The following is a 22,216-nucleotide window of genomic DNA, read 5'->3' on the forward strand; positions in this document are numbered from 1 at the left end:
ATTTTTTTATTGTTGAGTGATATGTTATTGGAGCTGAGCATGGTAAGAAATACATATTTTTAGTCTGCGATTTGTGTAATTTGTACTCCTTTTGCAACAGGTTCCATGTAGAAGAATCAAAGAAGATAAAAGCTTTTCTTTCCAAACTCACAGGCAAATGGAACGGTTAACATGTCATTTGAACACAAATGGTAAGAACTAACACTTTTCTGTGTGATGAAGTTGCAAATGTAAAAAGGCAGTAGTCCAATAATGGTTTTGTAGATAAAAAGTGTACCAGTGAGCCAACCTCCTGGTAGCCAATGGAGGCCATTGCAATCAAAAGTAGAGTTCACAATGATGGGTCAAGGCCCGACATTTACTAATAAACCTTAGTAGCAATCGCAATTAACATTTTTATTGGCTGCGTTGTCTTTTTCGAATTCAGAAGGCTTCAACTGGCCATGACAAGCTTCAGTCAGAACATAAGGTGTTCCATGAGTGGTTTTGATGCTGATGAAAGTGTTCAGTTTTGCCTGTCATGTGTGCAGTGAATTAAAGGATGAAAGAGCCATGTTGCCCTCCCACATGTTGCAGTTGGCTTGCAAGTCATCACTTTCAAGAAGCATAGTCACAGGTCAAGTCAAGACTGCAGAACCTGCTGGGAGGTGAGAATGATTAATCATAAAATGTTTCTCTCTCTCTCTCTCTCTCTCTCTCTCTCTCTCTCTCTCTCTCTCTCTCTCTCTCTCTCTCTCTCTCTCTCTCTCTCTCTATATATATATATATATATATATATATATATATATATATATATATACACACACACACACACTGGAAGCTATACTGTTCCTTAGATAACCATGTTTCGTGTGCCTTGTCATTCCCATGCAATCCTCAGATCATCTTTGATTCCAATATCAGCAACCTAACAAAAAGTTATGAGTTGAGTTCTTTTCAGCTTTTTCAACATAAACTTCATCAGTTTGACCATCTTGTCTTTGTAGTGTGTAATATTCTTGAAATATTTAGGTTTGTTTCAGATCTATGTGATTGTAATGAACGAGTATATGCATATGTATGTATATGTTCCAGCTAAGAGTATTGGTGTTGTGGCAGAATGAAGAATCACACCTTGATTTTCTTTCTGTTGGCGTCTATCATGACAGGTAGACCACAAGCCTCCAACCAACTTTAAGATGATTCTTTTCAATGCATTATTTTATACTTTTTGCTAACGTGAGCATTTTTCATCTGTATCAGTTGTGCTAAATGTATTAGTGATAACGGCATCAATATTAACTCTTTATAAGCAGGTTAAAATCACCAAAGGTGTGTTTAGTGTTTCTGGTGTAGGAAGTAGCACTATGACTAGTATCTGTCAGTGATAATGGTATTAGAAGCGCAAATTAAAATCATAATTGCCTTTGTGTTTTCATAACTTTTGCGGAAACTTGTTTGTTTATCTGCCACAGCTTGTCATTGTTTGGACATCTCCTTTGAAGTGACGACCCAAAGTGCGTCCTTGAAAGAGGGCTCGTGCATTGAACTGACTCTAACGTCCAAGCGCGGGCTCCACGGGTTGCCTGCCAACTGGTTTTGGATGAAAAACGCACACTGGAGCCCCTCGTGGAACAAGTTTGTTGGTATGGTCATTCTCAGCTCCAACACAAGTGTGTGGCCCATCCACCCGGACTTTGTGGGCCGGATCGAAATCCAGGGCTCGACACCTTCTCACTGGCACAATGGAACTTCAATGATGTCCTTGATGTGCAACATCACACAAAGTGACACCGGCGGTTATAGTTTTATCTATCAGCCCACTAAGGGCTCACCATGGGAAGAGGCGTCTACTTTTGTCAAGGTGGAAGGCAAGTTGAGAAATGGCACACAAACAATGACATCATTCATACATGGACACCAATGTTCAAAGTTTTTAGGTCACCATGGTAAATTTTATCCCAACAAGTCCTCCAACATAAACGCTTGGCCATGTTAAAATAGAGGAAAAAATACAAAACTGAGACTCAAACCCGCATCTTCTGTGCAAAAGACTAAAACATCTAACTTACTGAGCTAACCAGCCAGGAACAATCTTTTTGTGCATTTCTGGTCTTGTAATTCATGTCAGACTAATGGGGTTAGGATGAGGCTTCCATGTACAGTACACGTTACGTACATCTTTGGTTGAGATTAGGAAAAGGCACAGTGAGGTTGTACATCGTTACAAAAGATCCCATTACCATGTAGCCAACACTTAACAAAATATGTAGTCAACACATTACACATAAACACTCACTGGACAAATAGCTCAGTCAACGGGTGGACCGGAATTGAAATTCTCTTTAGTATTTTTGCGCTATTTAACATGGCCGCTAGAGGTCGTTCAATTTAGCACATTTTCAAAACGACCAATGTGGTCATATTTATTGGAGGACTGTCTCTAAATTCCATTAAATATACATTACCCTCAAGAAGTCCACTTTACATGTTTCAAACATAAATTAACTATAATTTAATAGTTCATTTTCTCAAGACGTGCATCACAAGAGTAGAGTACAATATATGAGGACATTTCTTATTTAGGAAAATCTTTCATTTATAAAGGCAGCACAGATTATGATAATGATGAAATAATAATTTAAAAAAAAATCACTAACTTGTTTAATTTCAATACCTTTTAAATTGAGTTTTATGTCACAGTTGAGCTGCATATCACCAAATTATTTTTTTGTCGTTTAATGATACAATCAAACCATTTTTTTTTTAAACATGATCAATTATTTTTATTGTTTTATGTTATCCCGTGAGCAAAATAAATTTCTATCAGCCAACATTACAAATTTTAATATATAGTGTTTGCTATAGTATGAGAAGTAAATCAGTTATAAATAATAATTTAACATATTGTGATAAGATTATTGTATATTTCTTTTATCTTTTACTTTTTTCTGTAAGCGTTTACAACTTACACAAATATTTGTTAAATGCATGCTCTGTTTATTTTCCATTCTCCCCCCCCCCCCCCCCCCCTAATTTGCTTCTATTTTTCTATTTTAATGATATATTATTAAATATAATAACTTATAGTACGTTATCATGATAGAAGTTAGTGGGGGTAGGACTTAGATACATTCTTGTACTTCTTCCTACTCCCTTTGAACAGATGAATTCTGACTTTGCTGATAATTCTTTTCCTTTTTGGCTTTCATTTTCTTTCTTTCACTTTTATTTTATAATTTGTATTGCATGTTCGATGTTCATTAAACCAATCAATCAAGTACTAGTATGAGAGCATAAAAATAAATAGTTAAAATGGACAAAAGGCATCAAGCGTAGAGAACATTGGTTGAGAAACTGAAAAGTCAACATTATTTAGGCATTTAAGGCATGGAAGGTATCACCAGTAAAACGTGAAGGAACACTGTTTGATGTCCATAACAAACATTTATTTCCATAACAATGACTTCTCTTTGCAGACAATCCGTGCCTCATCGGTTTTGTTCAACCTGACACCATTACGGTTACGAGCCACGGCGTGCTTGTGTACTGCTACTCTCTCTCGAACACATGTCCTCTAAAAAAGCAACTTTTGGATGACGATCTCCGGCTGCCCATTCTTTATGGTGGGAAAAGGCTTGTCATCAAAGTTGAGAACAAATGGCAGAACGATGGCAAGAAGATTGCGTGCCAGACGCAGGGCAACACTGACAAGTACCTGAGGAGATACATCACTTTAAATATGGCATGTAAGTACTTCTACAGTGAATCAAAGAAGAAGTAATGCAAATATAAACATGTTTGGTTTCTTAAAAGCAAGAGCCAGGTGAAATAAATGGGGAAACCCCTATTTATTATTATTATTATTATTACTATTTTTAATATTAAGATTAAAAAACACATTTTTGAACACCGAAAGCCCAGGATGGTATCACTCTGTAGTTGCCAAATATAAATCTCATCTTTTTGTTGTGTCAGGGTTATAAGGGCAAGGAAATTCAGCTTTGAGGTGACTCAGATGTGCTCCACATGATTTAAATGTACACTGTCCATCCATCCATCTTCTTCCGCTTATCCGGGGTCGGGTCGCGGGGGCAGCAGCTTCAGGAGGGAAACCCAGACTTCCCTCTCCCCAGCCACTTCAACCACCTCCTCCGGTGGGATCCCAAGGCGTTCCCAGGCCAGCCGAGAGACATAGTCTCTTGAGCGTGTCCTGGGTCGTCCCCGGGGCCTCCCACCGGTGGGACATGCCCGGAACACCTCCCCAGGGAGGCGTCCAGGAGGCATCCAAACCAGATGCCCGAGCCACCTCAGCTGGCTCCTCTCAACGCGGAGGAGCAGCGGCTCGACTCTGAGTCCCTCCCGGATGACTGAGCTTCTCACCCTATCTCTAAGGGAGAGCCTGCGGAGGAAACTCATTTCGGCCGCTTGTATCCGGGATCTCGTATATGTCGTAAATGTACACTGTTTAAAAACAATTACAAATGAGCTATATACATTTGAAGAGAAAATCAAGAAATAAAAAGTAGCTCACTAAAATAATTGCAAGAATGTACAGAGCAAAAATGTAGATTTTTTTTTATTGTTTTAGTTTTTAGAATAGTTTGGTTAGTTATTTGTTTTTGGGTTTTTTTTTGGATAGTTTTTATTGGTTTGATTTTTAGTTTTTTAAAATTGTTTTGCTAGTTTTTATTATTTATTATTAGTTATTATTATTATTATTATTATTATTATTATTTTCTTTTTATTACGCCTATTTAGTTTGGCTTTTATTAGTTTTAGGATTCTAAGGGTGTATTTTTTTGTCTAGCGCAAGATAGAAAAAAGTCAGTGTAGTATACCTAAATAAATTTAAAGGCTCCCGTATGATATTGACATTGACGAATGACAGTTTCTGTAATTGTGGTTTTAGTTTTACAAATGGAAAATAGTTATCATTTTTCTAAAAGCACGCTGGTTTTTATTTTGATAATAAAAATGTTTTTCAATTGGAAGTTATTTTGTTTGTTTTCTTTTTTAAATCAATTTTTTTGTTTTCTTCATTTCAGACAGCCCCAAAATTGTTAATGTAAGCTTCCCTGAAGGCGTCACGTTCGTCCGAGAAGGAAAGCGCATGATGCTGATTTGCACTGCTAATGGAAATCCCGCCCCCAAGTTTGAGTGGTTCAAAAATGGTGAGTCGGTGATGAGAGGGGCCCATTTCTATGTCCCATCCGTCGGCATCGAGCACGAAGGAGACTATAAGTGCGTTGCCACAAACGACTGGGGAAGCAACGAGTCCACTCTTGCCGTTGATGTCAAATGTGAGTCCATTCACCTTCTTGTCCCTGTCCATTCACATAGGGGAGAGCAGGGTAAATAGTGGCAATTTTTACTTAAAAGTGTCTTTTTACGTGACGGGATTACAGGAATGCTTCCAACTAAAATATGTTCATATAGTATACTTTATTTTAACTCCTTAAAAGGAGTTGAAACCCTGTCTGTCTTCCTTTTGTTTCTGGTGACATGATGAATTTTGATCACAAATTAAAAATGGAACATTTAGTGGTCAAATGTAAGAATACCACAACAATACAATACAATAAAGTAATATATAGTGAATAACCCAGGTCCTTTGGCACAAATTAGTCAAGTCAAGCCCACCATTTACAATGAATTTGATAACTTCATTATTTTTAATGTAGAATGAATCCTTTTAAATATACTAATTTTTTTTTCTCACTTACTGTTGACTGAAGATGACATCACCTGTGCTGAGGAAGTAGCTAACGATCAATCATAGCTCAGTTTGCTGACCAAACCCAGAAAACAGGTGAGCCATGATTGGTCGTTACTGACTTTCTCAGCACAGGTGATGTCATCTTCAGTTGACAGCAAGTGGGAAAAATTCGTTTTTAAAGGTATTAATTGTATACAGAAAAATAATGTAGTTATCCAATTCATTCTGGACAAAATACAAACTTTTTACTGCTGAAAATGCGTCTTTGATCATAGAAATTTTACTTTGGAGGGTAAAAAAATGTTTTTTGAACTTATATGTGCTTACCTCTCAAGCCATATGTCTCCCTTTTTTACCGGATGAGCGAAATTTATGTCTCTTATATGTGGTCACATGACCAACTTCTTCTATGGTTTTCTAAATAATGGGTGGAACTACTTTCCTCTTGGCACAAATTACCTCACTCTCCCCTACTCACAACGTAAAAACTCATCTGTCCGTTGACATTCACACCTAACACAAATGTCTCGTCAGACCCTCCCACTGTTGAGATCAGCTCCAGCGGCGGGACCAGGTTGAAAAAAGGAGACAACTGGACGCTGTCCTGTCTGGTTAAGAGAGGCAACCCGTGGCCCGACACCTTCACATGGTACAAAGACGACAGACCCATCGCGACCCAGGAAGACCCCCTGTACATAGAGTCGCCGGTGCTTCCTGAGCACAAGGGACGTTACAAGTGTGTTGCCTACAACACGACCTACAGAGACATGTACGCAACATCGGCCCAGCTTCTCATCGACGTGCAATGTGAGTACGAGCATCTTTGGACACCGTCTGCTATCATGCTGACAACGTGTTTACACCTTTCCCACCTCAAACGCTTTGCAGACCCTCCACGGAATACCAGCGTTTCCATCATGGGTTCCTCCAGCACCGAAGTCAAAGCGGGCACATCCGTCACGTTGCAGTGCACTGCCGACGCCAACCCTGAGCCGTACGAGTACGCCTGGAAGCTGTTCAGCCAAGATGGCCGCTTGTTGGAAACATTGTCGGAAAACACAGAACACCTGCAGCTGAGCGAGGTGCGGCCGAGTGATCGCTTTTGCTACATGTGCAACGCCACCAACGCGTTGGATGAGGGCGACGTCAGTGAACGGCTGTGCATCAAAGTCTTGTGTGAGTCACTAAACTCATGTCTGTATCCTGAAAAGACAACAGAAATCTGTGCGCGGACTTCTATGAGGTTTTCTTCAGTTTATGGAAGTTTTTGTAAGGCTACAATATGATTGGCTGCTTGTAGAGATGACTAACAAAATCCAAGCACCAGTATCTTTCCATCTGTTACTGAAAACCATAGTTTGTTTTTTCCAGATTTAATAATAACTTATTTGTATCAAACCACATTTTTATTCTTATAAATTCTTGTTTACTAACTCTTGATTAATTTGCTTTGCCCTTCTAATCTTGTTTTTCTTGCCTCTTCTTGATCCAAGACGGTCCGACAAACCTGGAGTTGTTCATGCCCGACAAGGTCACCGAAGGCGAGACGGTCTCCGTGGGCTGCTCGGCGGAAAGCGTCCCGCTCTCCCGCCTCACTTTGACATGGTCGGCCCGCGACCAGTCGTCCATGGGGTCTGTCGCAACTGTCCTTAGTGAGATGGCACTAAACAACGTCCTCTTGTACGTCTTCGAGGCCACCTGGACAGACGGCGGTGTTTATACCTGTGAGGCCAGCAACACTGAAGGAAGAGGAAGCACACAGAAGATTTTGGAAGTCACATGTGAGTCGTCATTTACTCAAAACGGGGCGAAATGAAGTATGGCATCAATTAGGGTGAAGCCATGATTAATTTTTCAGTCTTCTATGAAATAATTGACCCTCTTACCTGTTTATCAGATGCTCCCAGAAACGTGTCAGTAAAAGGTAATCTGTCCCTGGTGGTCACCAAAAACACCACGTTGACGCTGCAGTGTGACGCTGACTCGAACCCGCCCATCAAGTCAGTCATATGGTGGAAGGACTCGCTGTACCAAAATGGCACGAATAAACAAGCCTTAATCGTGACGCCCGTCACGACCGACCACGCCGGCATCTACAGTTGCACGGCCAACAACGAGTTGGGGTGGGCGACGTCACCCCCAGTGAAGGTCGAGGTTCACAGTGAGTTCAATGTTGAATGTGCTAAGAAGGAAAAAGTCATTTAAAACAATTTTTGGATCAGTAAACTTGCTTCTGGTGTGTTATAAATGTGATAAATCAAATGTAAATATTTTATTTTTAATTCCCAAAATTAAATGGATATATCATTTATGTAAAATATTTAAAAATAAATAAATACCTAGCTCTGTGCTGAAATTACATTTAATTATGTACATGGATATTTAACTGTCAAATTTTTAGCAAATAATTAAATACAAAAACAGGATAATATTTACCCCTAAATTACGTTTAAAAATGACATATATTTAACAATTATAAATAGTTACATTTTTAGCAGACTGGGGCTCCTCCCAAAAAATAAAATTTTACTATGCCCCCAATGCTATTGGGTGTGGATGTTAAAATATGTAAAAATAAAAAAGTACTTAACTTAATAAAAACAGAACTAAAATCTCTGGACATTTTAGCTCATGGACAAAAACGAGATGAAAATGATGTGATTTTGTAGAATCTTGTCTCTGCTAATCTGTCGCTGTTGTCATGTGACACAGTGACACACCCCATTTCAAATCTGCAGTTAACGAGTGCAACATGCACAAACATGAGACAGACAGGAAGTGGATTCATGGTGAAAAAAAAAGGAAATTATAGTTATAACGTAACATTAATCCAACGGCTGTAACGTTGCAACAATAATATTAATCCAACCGCTAACTAATGCTGGCTAACTTACTAGCTTGTAGCACTGAACCATAGTAGCCACTTGCTGATTTACTGTAATTGTGTGTCAAGTTGTTATTTTTATTTTATTTTTTTTTTAAAGATGAGAGAAAATGTTATGTAAAATAATGTTAAACATTTCTGATCTAAAACTATCTGCTGACAAAAAAATATACAGGGGTTAAATGATTATCCTGACTAAAAGTAGACTAAAATGACAGTTTTTGTTGATTAAAACCAGACGAATAAAGTTATGTTTTCTTGAACTAAAATAAGACAAAAATGGACTAAATAAAAACGGGATAAGGTTGACGAACTATGTTAAAAACTAACCAGCATGATTGAAACTGGACAAAAACTGAGACTAAATTTAAAAATGGCTGCTAAAATTAATACTACTCAATATGGAGATCTACTCAGGGCACGAGCTTATTTGATGACAAAATGGCCGCCCCTTGAGATGGATTTTGCTGTTTTATTCTCCTTCCTCAAACATGATATGAACCAGAATGCTGTATTTAGACTAGTGTAAGTCCAATACAAAAGCAAGTTAAATGACTATAGTTCAAGTATTTGTCTATTACTGAATAAAATATATACAAATATTTGAAAGTTAAAATGTCACATTTTTCCCAAGTCGCTCCGCCTGAGCCGGTGCTGTCCATGGCCACCAAAGTGGCAGAAGGTGAGCTGGTCTCCATGCTCTGCTGGGTGGAAAGCGACCTCCTCGCCAACCTCACCTTGACCAGAGTGTCCAGCGAGACGTCGTCCGAGTGGCCTGGCGCTAGTTCCCATGGCGACGCAGTTCAAAACAACACGCTGTCGCACACCTTCAACGCCACCTCGGCCGACAGCGGCGTTTACATCTGCGAGGCTGACAACGGCTTCGGAATAGGAAGCGTGCAAAAGACTTTGCAAGTCACATGTAAGTCATTGCTTACTCGGCAAACAATACAGCACGTGGAAATGGGGATTACATTTTTTTAAGTGATGTGAAAAATTGCATAGTCCATGGAATAAAAATATTTATTAAATTATCAATTGGAGCAGAAACCACTATTTAGGATGGTTGTAAAAACATTTTAAAGTTTGATATATAGTGGAGATTTTGGTCATTTATAAATTATATTTCGAAGTATAAATATTAGGGATGTAACGATAACGAAAATATCGTGATATCGCGATATTAAAATTAAAACTGCCACATATCGTCGTCGTAATGTCACGATATTGAAGGCAGTACATCTTTTAAATAAAGTCAGGTTGATTTCCATTTGTGCAGTTCTAGCACCCTCTGGTGGATAGTTTTGTAGTGCAGTTTAATTTTCATAAGGCATGTTTTGGCCCTTCTATGTTTAAAATCCACGCTAATGGTAAGATGGAGGGGTGTGACCTTTTTTGTAATCGTAATAATTATTGTATCGTGATAATATCGTATTGTGATGTTTGGATATCGTTACACCCCTAATAAATACATAATGTAAATTATTAAACAGTGGAATAAAAACTTGTCTCATGGCATGCAAAAAAAAATAATAATAATTGCAGGAAAAATATGATTAAGATAAAGCACCAATTAGAGTAGAGGCAACAATTTATTGTATTTATTGACGTTTTCTGTGTTTTCTGAGGACGAACTCTAAATATAATCCAAACACGTTAAAATTTTGTGGAGTAAAACTTGATTTATTGAGGCATGGAATGAAAAAATGTTGAAAACCTCCATGAAAAAAAGTTGGACATCAATTTGAGGGTGGTAAGAAATTTACTACTTCAGACAATTTATGAGAAATGTTGCGGAATATTCAAAATTGTAATAATTTTTGAGACAGTCCTAATTGGGGCATACAGTTTTTGGGTTTTATGAGCGACGTATATAAATCCATAATGTCAAAATTCAACACCTTGTGGCGTAAAAACAGGAAGTCCATTTCTTTTGTGATTTCTATGAAATTGAATAGCAAAATAAAATTCAATGCATAAATGAACACATTTTGATTGAGGCCAGGCATTTATTTGAATGACAGCAACTTCTGGTGGGAAAATGTTATTTGTCTAGTTATGTGGCATGCGAAGAATCGTCAGTCTCTACGATTTAACATTATGCAGTATGAACATGATTAATAGATTTTAGTGTAGCAAATATTTGAGATGTCACAGTTAACGAATGCTTTTGTCATTTCTATGTCAGATGCTCCCAAAGATGTGACGGTGACATCTCAAACTTCTCTGGTGGTGGCGGAAAACGCAACGTTGGTGCTGCAGTGCGACGCCGACTCGAACCCGCCCGTCGAGTCGGTGATGTGGTGGAAGGCGAACGACGCGACGCCGCAAAACTTCTCCGGCGGTCACAATTTGACCATAACGTCGTTCGCGCCCGCCGACGCCGGCTTGTACGGCTGCACGGCCACCAACGAAGTGGGCTCGGCCTCTTCACCCCCAGTCGAGGTCAAGATGCAGAGTGAGTTTCAATCTTCACATTGCAACGCAAATGTTGCGCAATACAATTAGATGGAGAAGTAAATATACTTTCTAATACTGTTGTCATTAGATAAAATGAAAAACACTTGGACTAATAGTTGTCTTTATTTAATTAGTTAATTAAATTAATTTCATTTCCTCTATTTTCTCTTATTTATTTTTTTCTGTTCATATTATGAAACTACAGTATGATTTGTTGCTGCTGTGTTCAAATGTACACTATTGCCTGAAATAAATGAAAATGATAATGATGAATTAATAAAAATATATAAAAAATATTTAAAGCCATCAAAGAACAGTAGGCTTAGATTTGTATGATTAAATTCAATTCAGAATTTGAAAATAATTTACAAATGTGTGGATGCATAACCATGTTTATAGTTGGCTTTGTACACAATTATAAAGTTAGTGTAAAATAACATGAGTAATTGAATTTTATGAAATTGAATTGCAAAATATTTGAAAATGAAATTCAATGTATAAACTGGCAATAGTTACATTTTTATAGATTGATTTAAAAATATAGCTAAGAATACAATATCCTTTTAAAAAACAATTATAGATTTTGAATACTTTTTTCTTACTTTTTTAAAGGTATAATTTTGAATAGTGGAATAGTAAAGTTGAGGGGAACTACAATTCCCATCGCGAGATGCTGTGACTATCGCGTGACCGGTAGCGAGACTGGGAAAATCTAACATGGCGGCGCTCTGTTGCTAAAATAGAATTAGCTTTATATTTCTAATTAAACCCGAATTTAATGATTAGATAAATTCGATTTTTTTCTTTTCTAAGAAAGATCGGAAATATTATCCAGTGTGGACGACCTCGAACGTTTTATTGACGATCATTTTTATAGCTGCGCGATGGATGAGCCGGCGGTTAGTCGGGATAATCCTTCGAAAAAAAAAAGGAAAAATGACTCGTCAACAGACACGGACGATTTAGCAACCGCCGACGTATCGGTGAGTATGCTGGATTCCATAAATAAAAAACTTGACGTCCTCTGTCTTATCCGCGAGGACGTCAAAGAATTAAAGGCAAGTTTGGAATTCGTTAGCCAACAGGTAAGCGATCTCCAATGCGATAACTCCGAGCTACGCTCCTCTCTCGTCGCTGTCACAGCCGAGTTGGAGACGATTAAAAAGGAAAATAAAATGCTAAAGGAAACGGTCTTAGATGTTCAATCCCGTAGTATGCGGGAAAATCTAATATTCTCAGGTATATCCGAAAATTCTCCAGATAATCCAGAGGGTGAGATAAAAAAATTCATGACATCATCGCTAAAGATCCCACAGGAGACGGTAAATAATATCTCTTTTCACCGTGTACACCGGCTCGGAGCTCGTAAGGGCAATAAGCCCCGTCCTATTATTGCTAAGTTCGAACATTTTAAACATAAAGAATTGGTAAAAAGTAAAGGACGGGAGCTCAAAGGGACATCTTTCGGGATGAATGATCAATTCCCAAGAGAGATAAACGAGCGGCGAAAAGTACTGTTTCCTATCATGAAACAAAATAGACAGGAGGGTAAACGGACTTCGTTGGTCGTTGATAAATTATATATCGACGGCCAGCTATTCCGAAACCCAACCTCGACCCCTTGGCTGTTCTAACTGACAATTGGTAGAGCCGAGCATTGTGTGATTATTTGACGTAGGTATATGTATATGTATGTGTATGTATATGTGTATATATGTATATATATGTATATGTATATGTATGTATATGTATGGATAATGGGTTACGAAATAGAATATGAATTTATATTATGCATAGGCTATATAGTAATAATAATAATAATAATAATAATAATAATATAGAAATATATTCTTAAAAAAAATAAATTAATAATAATAATAATAATCTCGCTTAGGTCACCATTTACTGGTGTATTGTTATGTTGAATCCCCCACAGATTTCCTTCACACTCACTTCCCCCCACGTTTCTTCACTATTATACATATCTACTTGCTATCTCTCTCTTTATATAAATTATATAAATTGCCTAATTACTCTTTTGCTATCCTACAATATGTTAATATTAATAAGCAGCTTATATAGATGTATACATAAGACTGAGTCTATATTGCTTGTATGCAGAAATTAGTTCTGGTCTCCTGGAATGTGTGTGGCGCTCGCTCCCAGGCAAAAAGAATAAAAATTTTAGACCATCTCTCAAAATTTAAGGCAGATATTTGTCTCCTACAAGAAACCCACTTACAAAAATCAGAAGAAAAATTATTTATAGATAAAAATTTTAGTCAAGTTTACTCTGCCTCCTATAATAGTAGACAAAGAGGTGTCTCTATACTTATACATAAGAATTTATTCTTTACTCTAAATAATATAGTAACAGATTTAGAGGGCCGATATATTATTATCCAGGTAACTATATTTAATAAAGTATATACAATTGGTAATTTATATGCCCCAAATAATGATGACCCTGATTTTTTCCATGAATTTTTCTCTCGGTTACTCGATTTAGCAACAAATTCTACTATTATTATTGGAGGTGATTTTAACACGGTCTTGAACCCGTTAATAGATCGTTCTAATAATACGATATATACAAGGCGATTACGATCCGCTAAAGTAATAGATGAATATATGGAGGATTTTGGCCTCAGCGATGGCTGGAGACTTCAAAACCCAACTAAGAAGGAATTTACTTTCTTCTCTGCTGTGCACCGATCATTCTCAAGAATTGATTTTTTCCTTACAAATAATTCTATTGTTGATAAAACTGCTATAAAAATACATTCTATAATTATAAGTGATCATGCACCAGTCTCCCTCACTCTACAAATTGACTCTACCTTTAAACCTCCCCCGATATGGCGTTTTAACATCTCATTACTGAAAGACGTAGAGTTTGATAAAATTATTAGAAGGGAGTGGGCAGATTTTTTGGAAATAAATGACTCTCCAAATATATCTCCATCTCTTCTCTGGGAAGCAGGGAAAGCGGTAATTAGAGGGAAAATTATATCATATTCAACTTATAAAAAGAAACAGGATCAAAAATTAGAAAAATACCTGGAAGATAAAATTAAACAACTAACGGATGAATATGTATTAAACCCAAATAATCAAATATGGATAGAACTACAGAATATAAAAATACAGTTAGATAACATGTTATCTAAAAAGACAGAGTTTATAATACAACAGTTGAGATATAATAATTTTGAACATAATAATAAATCAGGTAAATTCCTGGCAAATCAACTTCAACGGAATCGGGAAAAATCTCTTATAACGGCTATTAAAGATATAAATGGTGAATGCACACAATCACCAGAAGAAATTAACCATATTTTTTATAACTATTATCGAAATCTATACACAGAAATTAATAGACCTAACCCTGAATATATTGAGGAATTCCTAAACAGCTTAAATATACCTCAGTTATCTATTGAACATAAAGATATTCTCGATACCCCGCTTACTATAGATGAGTTGTATCGTGCTTTAGACAGTATGCCTAATGGCAGAGCACCTGGTCCAGACGGCTTTCCGGCTATATTTTTTAAACATTTCTGGTTAATGTTTGCTCCATTATTTCTAAGAGTAGTAACTGAAATTAAAAGTAAAGGTGATATACGTCAAGATATGAATATAGCAGCAATTAAACTTTTATTAAAGCCAGAAAAAGACCCTACCCTCCCGTCAAGTTACCGACCGATATCACTAATTAATACCGATATTAAAATTATCGCTAAGGCCTTGGCATCTCGATTAGAGACGGTAATCTCGACAATTATTCATAGTGATCAAACAGGTTTTATTAAAGGTCGTCATTCTACTAATAATATTAGGAGACTCTTTAACTTGATTAGTATGTCACAGCGGTATGATAAAAAGGCAGTTGTTATTTCGCTGGATGCAGAAAAAGCATTCGATAAAGTTAACTGGTCCTTCCTCTTTGCTGTCTTAAATAAATTCGGCTTCGGGGAGTCATTCATTCAATGGGTCTCAATATTATATGATTCTCCTAAAGCTACAGTTACTACTAATGGGATTACATCACAGAGTTTTACTTTACAAAGGGGAACAAGACAAGGGTGCCCAATTTCTCCTTTATTATTTGCTATATTTATTGAGCCGCTTGCATTAGCTATACGTCAGGATAGACGGATCCAAGGAATCCACTCCGGGACAATAGAACATAAAATTAATCTATATGCCGATGATATATTACTCTATTTAGAAGAACCTGCTATCTCGCTAGGGGAAGCATTTAAATTAATAACTAAATTCTCTCACTTATCAGATTACTCTATTAACTGGACAAAATCAACATTATTACCTATTACAGAAAATTCATGGAATCCTACAAGTCAGGATCCACACTACTCCTTTCCTACAGGTAATTTAAAATACTTAGGTGTTAAAATTTCACCTAAGTTAACTGAATTAACTTCTTTAAATTTTTCACCATTATTGGATAGTATCCGTAGTGACCTGGAGCGCTGGAATAATCTTCCGATCTCTTTAATAGGACGGATAGCTACTATAAAAATGAAAGTTTTACCAAAGATTAATTATTTATTTTCAATGATTCCATTTAAACCTACGTCTAACTGGTTCCAATCGCTGGACTCTGCTATCATAAAATTCTATTGGAATAAAAAAAAAGCCAAAATTAGTCTATCTACTCTTCAGGAAAGTAAATCTAAAGGAGGTTTAGAGGCACCAAACTTTATGTACTATTATCTAGCTAATCAACTACAATATCTTGTGCTATGGACACAACCCAACAGAGATACTAACTGTTGGTTGGAATTGGAGCAGAAGGATTGTAATAATCTTAGACTGTCAGATTTACTCTTTATTACAAAATCAATAAGACGACATAATTGTTTTAAAAACCCAATGATAGCCGCCACCCTGACTGCCTGGTGGAAGGCATTAGAAATTACAAACTCCCAATTGGCGCCCTGTGGGCTCTCTCCCATTTGGCATAACCCCGACTTTCAACTTAATAATCAGTCGTTCCATTTAAGCCTATGGGAGCAGAAAGGAATTACACACCTTCATCATCTTTTCTCAGATAATAAGTTTATATCGTATACAAACTTGGTCCAGAAATATGAAATAAAAAAGGGAAATTTCTTACATTATCTGCAAGTTAAAAATATGGTTAAGAAACAAATCCCAACACTTCAGGATACGCTCCAACTGCCTGTCTTAGCTAAAGATATTATAAAGCTTTCTCCAACAACAATAAAGAAAATATCAAAAATATATAAGTTATTTTTATACACAAATAAAACGTATTTACCGACTTTAAAATGGGAAAAAGACTTGTCTATAGTTCCGGAACCAGACTTTTGGACCCAAATCTGTGAAAATGTATTTAAAATGACCAAACAGACAAATTTGCAACTTATCCAATATAAGATACTTCATAGAACATATATTACACAATATATGATGAAAAAAATGGGACTCTCTGACTCCGACATTTGTCTCCAGTGCTCACAAAACACTGCCGATACTTATCTTCATGCTTTATGGTCATGTACTCCAGTGCTGCATTTCTGGACTAAAATCTTGGAAAAGCTCGCTGATATATTAAACTGTAGGCTTCCTTTATCTCCAAGACTGTGTTTACTAGGTGACTTAACAATAACTGAGCTACCATGTAAACAATCTCAATCTATATTTATAGCCCTTACTATTGCTAAAAAAATAATCCTTGTCAATTGGAAAAATAAACAATCTCTAAATATCGACCACTGGTTAAACTTACTAATAAATTATATCTCAATGGAAAAAATCTCTGCCTTAAATAAAAATCAAGTATCAAGATTTAAACAAATATGGTCTATGTACATAGAATATTTTAATCTCAATTTGGCAACTTAATCCTGCCAAGATTCTGCCTGTTAACGAGAGCCACCACATCGTTACAACTTCTGTTTTCGCTGCTCCTGTATTTGGTATTTTGTATCTGATTGTTTTTATTTTTATATAGTCAGGAACCTAGTTGCTGCTAGTGGGCTCGAGCATACCACACTATACGACACTATACTCAATAACTCCTTAAGATCTAATTCTAGTGGGCACTAAGCATCAACACTTGGTGTTACTGCATGCTAATTAGTCAATTTTCTTGACGCCGTCCCCTGTGGTCGGGCGGGGGTGGTTCTGCCCCCCCCCCCCCCCCCGTTGTCTGCTCGGTGGCGGTTGCGTCTTGGCCGCTCCCTGGGCCCCCTGTGGGGTGCGGTGTTGGGGTGCTTCCCCTGGTGCCCGGGGCGGTGCCGTCCCGGCGCGGTCCGCTGCTCCGTGCCCGGCGGCGCGGTTCGGGGTGGGTGGGCCTCCGGTGTGCCCCGTGGTTCCCTCTCCCCTCCCCCTTCCTCCCCCCCGTCGCCTCTCCCTCCTCGCCTCCTCCCGCCCATCCTCCTCTGCCTCCCGGTCCCTTTTCCCTTGTCGCCCTCCCTCCTCCTCTCCCCCCCCGCCTCCTGCCCTGCAGCCGCCCTTTCGCCTTCTTGTCGTCTTCTCCCCGCTTCCCCCGCCCCCCCCCCCTTCCCTGTCTGCCCTGCGGCCCCTCCCCCTCCCTCTCCCTGGGCCTGGGGCTCCCTCCCCGGCCCGGGCGTCGGGCTCCGGGGGCCGGGCGAGGGTTTGGGGCCTGCCCCACTCCGGTATAACTCCTGGCGCCCCGGGCGGGCTCCGGTGGCCGGTGGGCTGTCCGGTAGCCCTGCTGCGCTGGCTGTCCGCCCATTGTGGTGCCGGGTGGATGAGGTGGGGGGCGGCGGGGGGTGGGGGTGCTGGGGGGCGGGCGTGCCACCTACACCCGCCGGGTTGGGTGAGGCCCCGCTGGTCGCTCCTCTTACTCACTTCACTAGCTTGCACTATACACTTTGTAAATATACACATAGGGCACACAACACATTTCTTGGTGGGGTGGGGAAGGGTGGAAACACCGTCTTCACCCTTCAACTCCCCTCCAATTTTAATGCACCTCACGTCCAAGGGGAGGGGTGAGTTGGGGCGGGGAGCCATCAGAGGGGATGGACTGCAGTGCCTGGCAGCGCTGTGGTCCCCCCCATTTGTGTCCCTGCCCCACCACTTTGTCCCTCCATTCCCTTTTTTAATGCACCACACATATACATATTCATTTTTTGGGGGGGGGATACGGGTGTGTCGGAATAGGGGAAAATTTTTCCCTCTGCTCCGACTCACCTGCTCCCAATTTTAATGCACCACACGCACACACTTGTATATACACTGGGTGGGGCCACATTCACGGTGTAGGGTAGAGCTCGCCAGTCGGCGAGCTGGCGGACTCAGTAACAGGGTTAGGTGTCACTTGTACTCTGGCGTGACGACCGGGGCCTCTCCCCACCGGGCTCGGTGTTCTGGTGTTCCGCCTTCTCCCCTGGTGCTTCCTCCTCTGCTTCCCCCCTCCCGCCGCTGTGCAAATCTCGCGCGGCTGGAGGTGGGGTGGGCACATCTTCCCTCTCTGCGCTGCTGCCCGGTGCCGGTTTCCGGGGGGGGTGGGGGGTTCTCGCGGGGGGCCGGGTTCGCGGGGGGGGGGTGGCGGCCGTCGGGGGGGGGCGGCTTGTTTGGGGGGGGGGTGGAGGTATGGGTGGGTGGGGGGTTGGGTGCTGGGGGTCGGGGTGTGTTCGGGGGTTTGGGGGTCGGGGGTGGTGGGGCCTGGGTCGTGGTGGATGGCGGGTTTGGGTGGGGTGCGGGGGGGGTCGTGGGGGGATGGGGGCTGGGGACCGGTGGGGCGCTGTGGGGGCCCGCTGGGCCTCGTTCTGCGGCCTTGGGCTCGGGGGTGTGGGCCGGGGCTGGGGCGGGGGTGTTCCGGGTGTCTGGGTCGGCTCGCCGACCGGTGTCCGCTCGGGTGGCTTGGGGGTGGCCTTGGTGCTGCCGCGGCCTGGGGATTTCGGGGGGGGGGGGGGGGGGGGTGCTCGCTTTGCTGGACCGCGGTTGACGGCTTCTTTCTTTGGTGGTGGTCCTTATGCATGCCAGATCCATCGCACCAGCATCTACTGAAACTCAAACAGAAGTTGCCTCTCCCTCCCACAGCCCCTTGAATCAGTGGGTGCTGGTGTCTGTGGATCTCACTTTGCTTTATCTATCCTTCCCTCCTTCCTCTCTTTAGTTTTTCCTCTGGTCACTTGAGATCTCAATTTATTGGAAGTTTGAGGTTTCTGGGGTTGGCATAAGACTCCGGTTTTGTAACCACGCAGGAGGGGTCTTGTTGGTGCTGGACTTCACTTTGATGGATTGGATGTACTGGCTTCTATTGATCTCACTCTGCCTTATCGATCTTTCCCTCCTTCCTCTCTTTAGTTTTTCCTCTGGGCTCTTGAGATCTCGCTAAATTTGCTGGAATTTAGAGGCTTCCGGGGTTGGCGTAAGACTTTGATTTTGTAATCATGGGGAAGGCAGGAAGTGTTTGGTCGGTGCTGGATGTCACTTTGATTTACCTTTCTTTTCTCTTTATTTCTTTTTTTTTCTGACCTTTTCTCTGGTCTCCTGACCATTTAAATCTCACGACTCTGGCAAGATTCTGAAGTACCTGGTTAAGGCGAAGGGTAATGGGATATTTATAAGGTTTTAGGTGAATGAATGAGTATAAATTTATAAGTATTTGCACGCACGCACACGCACGCACGCAAACGCACGCAAACGCACACACGCAAACGCACGCACGCACGCAAACGCACGCACGCAAACGCACGCACACATACACACACACAAAAAAAAAAAAAAAGAAAAGAGCAATGATGACAAGACGTTGAATCGGTAAGACTACCGAATGAACAATTCTGAGCTCTAAAAAAAAAAAAAAAAAAAAAAAAAAAAAAAAAAAAAAAAAAAAAAAAAAAAAAAAAAAAAAAAAAAAAAAAGGTATAATTTTGAAAATGCCAACATTTCAATGTACGAAGAATTTAATTTTATTAAATTTATTTGCAAAATATTTAAAAATTTAATTCAATGTATAAATGCACATATGCAATAGTTACATTTCTATAGATTGATTAAAAAATATAATTATGAATACAATATCCTTTTAAAAAACAATTAGAGATTTTTAATACTTTTTTGTGACTTTTTTTGAAGGTATAATTTTGAAAATGTACGCATAATTTAATTTTATTAAATTGAATTGCAAAATATTTGAAAATTAAATTCAACATATTCAATCGTTAAATTTTTATAGATTGATTTATAAATAATGTTATGAATACAATATCCTTTAAAAAAACAATTGTGGATTTGTAATACTTTTTAAATGTGTAATTTTGAAAATGCCAACATTTCAATGTACTTAAACGCAGGTATCACCCGAACAAGTCTATCTAAATGGATGGATGGAGGTTAATAATTGTCCTTTTATTTTAATAAGATAGATGTACTTGTTATGCTCTTATTCTTCATGTATTAATTGTTTAATGTTGTCCTTTAGATCTGAACGAACTCGTGGCAATTGACGTAGGTGGGTGGAGTCTACTGCTACTGTTCAATACATGACTCAAGTTGATGACTGGCTCTGCTTGATTGGTAAAATGGGGTCAAAGGTCACAAATACTTTCCTTGGATTGGTGAAAATGATATGACACAAGTCTCTACTGCCAAATAACCAAAAAAAAACAAAAAAAAATCCATATTAGGTGGCTAATGTGTCTTTCTGTTGTCCCCACAGTTTGGCTTCTGAAGTACTTGGCTGCTGTTTGCACAATCTTAATCCTGGTGTTCATTTTCATCTTCATGTGGAGAATGTGAGTTTTTTTTGTTTTTCTTTTTGCTATTTGTTACCAATGTGAGGGGTATTTTATTTTTTATTTTTTGCTATTTGTTACCTGATTATTGTTGTCACCATGCATTAAAAGCAACTTCTCACTCACATGTAGGAAGAGAAGATGCAAGGGGGTCTCATTTGTCAAGACCAAAAACACAGATAACACGTGAGACGCCGTCGACGTCATTGATGCATATCAGATATTGCCTCGCATTGTTTTGCCTTTTTTTTTTTTTGTATGTTTTTTTTTTTGTATGTTTTTTTTTGTTCTTCCACAGTGCTGGCAAATTCAGTTACAGCATGATCAACCTTTTCTCTGCTGGGAAGGTGAGTCATTCGTCATCCACATTTGCATATTGAAGTCAAATAAAACAAACTTCCTGCATCCACTGTCACATCAATGAAGTACATTTTCTGCTCTGGTTGTCCTGATCAGGACATTGGACATCCGTCAGCAACCAACAAGGTTCAGGAAGAACCCGCCAAGGAGAACCCTTTACCTGATTCTTCCCTACAAGATCAACATGGGTGAGAATTGAATCTATTTAATGTTTTAAAAAAAACAAACATGTATGAAGACATTTTAATGACATCCTGTATGTCTTTTTGGGAAAGAAAATGTGCCATGTTGGCTATTCCTAAAGGGAAGCAAGTCAAAAAAGGAACATACGTGAGCATAGCAGCCCAAGCGGAGTGCGAGTGACGACAGCAGTGAGGAAGACAATTATATGGGGTTTTCAATCTGATCTCAGACCTTTTAAAGTAACTTTTATCATCATTTTTATAACTTGTTCGCACTGGTGTGCGCGCCTTGACCACCAGAGGGTAGTAGAGTACAAAGACATTATGTGAAGAGTTGATGATGTTTTTCCGCACAGGATCAATATCGTGACATTATGCTTGTGGCAAAATTTATAGGTGCTTGTTTTGTTGGCATTGTACATTAGCTTTAAGCTAGCAGATGTTTGTAACATTGTGGTGAGGCTAAATACACATGTAGCCAAATTCTTTGATTTGTGCAAATAAAATTGCAATAAAGGTCTTCAAGCAAACACGTGGCTTCTTTCTGAATAATTTTAAAGGACATTTTATTGCAGATTAGCTTAAAGTGTGAGAGAGCAAAAGGGACTTGTGGGAGGACAACATTTGCTATAAAATATAAAAGCTTGTATTTCCAAGGTTCCACAAAGGTTCGATCTAATAAAATAATGAAAAAGAGGAAATCACAAAATTTTGCCCCAGATTTGACCCACGTATCGTTTATTAAATTGTGCCTTTTTTTTTCTTTTTTTTTTTAACTTTTTATCATGCACAGACACTTTTGCTAATTAATTTAATGTTATTTGTTATATTTAAGATGGTGAGGGGGGAAAAAACATGGGAGGTG

General features: G+C 39.3%; 1 protein-coding gene across 1 annotated transcript; it reads left to right on the forward strand.

Moving 5' to 3' along the window:
- The first annotated feature begins 100 nt into the window (after positions 1-100).
- Positions 101-21,881, forward strand: LOC144021799 (cell adhesion molecule CEACAM5-like). Its single transcript, XM_077525944.1, has 19 exons — positions 101-191; positions 531-647; positions 881-924; positions 1,075-1,148; positions 1,455-1,850; positions 3,459-3,728; positions 5,028-5,282; positions 6,233-6,505; positions 6,587-6,874; positions 7,192-7,479; positions 7,596-7,859; positions 9,217-9,504; positions 10,771-11,040; positions 20,497-20,526; positions 20,734-20,809; positions 20,942-20,995; positions 21,108-21,156; positions 21,266-21,357; positions 21,445-21,881. Exons 4-19 carry the CDS (start codon positions 1,100-1,102, stop codon positions 21,530-21,532), a joined length of 3,030 nt encoding a protein of 1,009 aa, XP_077382070.1. The 5' UTR covers positions 101-191; positions 531-647; positions 881-924; positions 1,075-1,099; the 3' UTR covers positions 21,533-21,881.
- Positions 21,882-22,216: the final 335 nt, after the last annotated feature.

This window comes from Festucalex cinctus, chromosome 7 (genome assembly GCF_051991245.1).
Source record: "Festucalex cinctus isolate MCC-2025b chromosome 7, RoL_Fcin_1.0, whole genome shotgun sequence".
Lineage (NCBI taxonomy): Eukaryota > Metazoa > Chordata > Actinopteri > Syngnathiformes > Syngnathidae > Festucalex > Festucalex cinctus.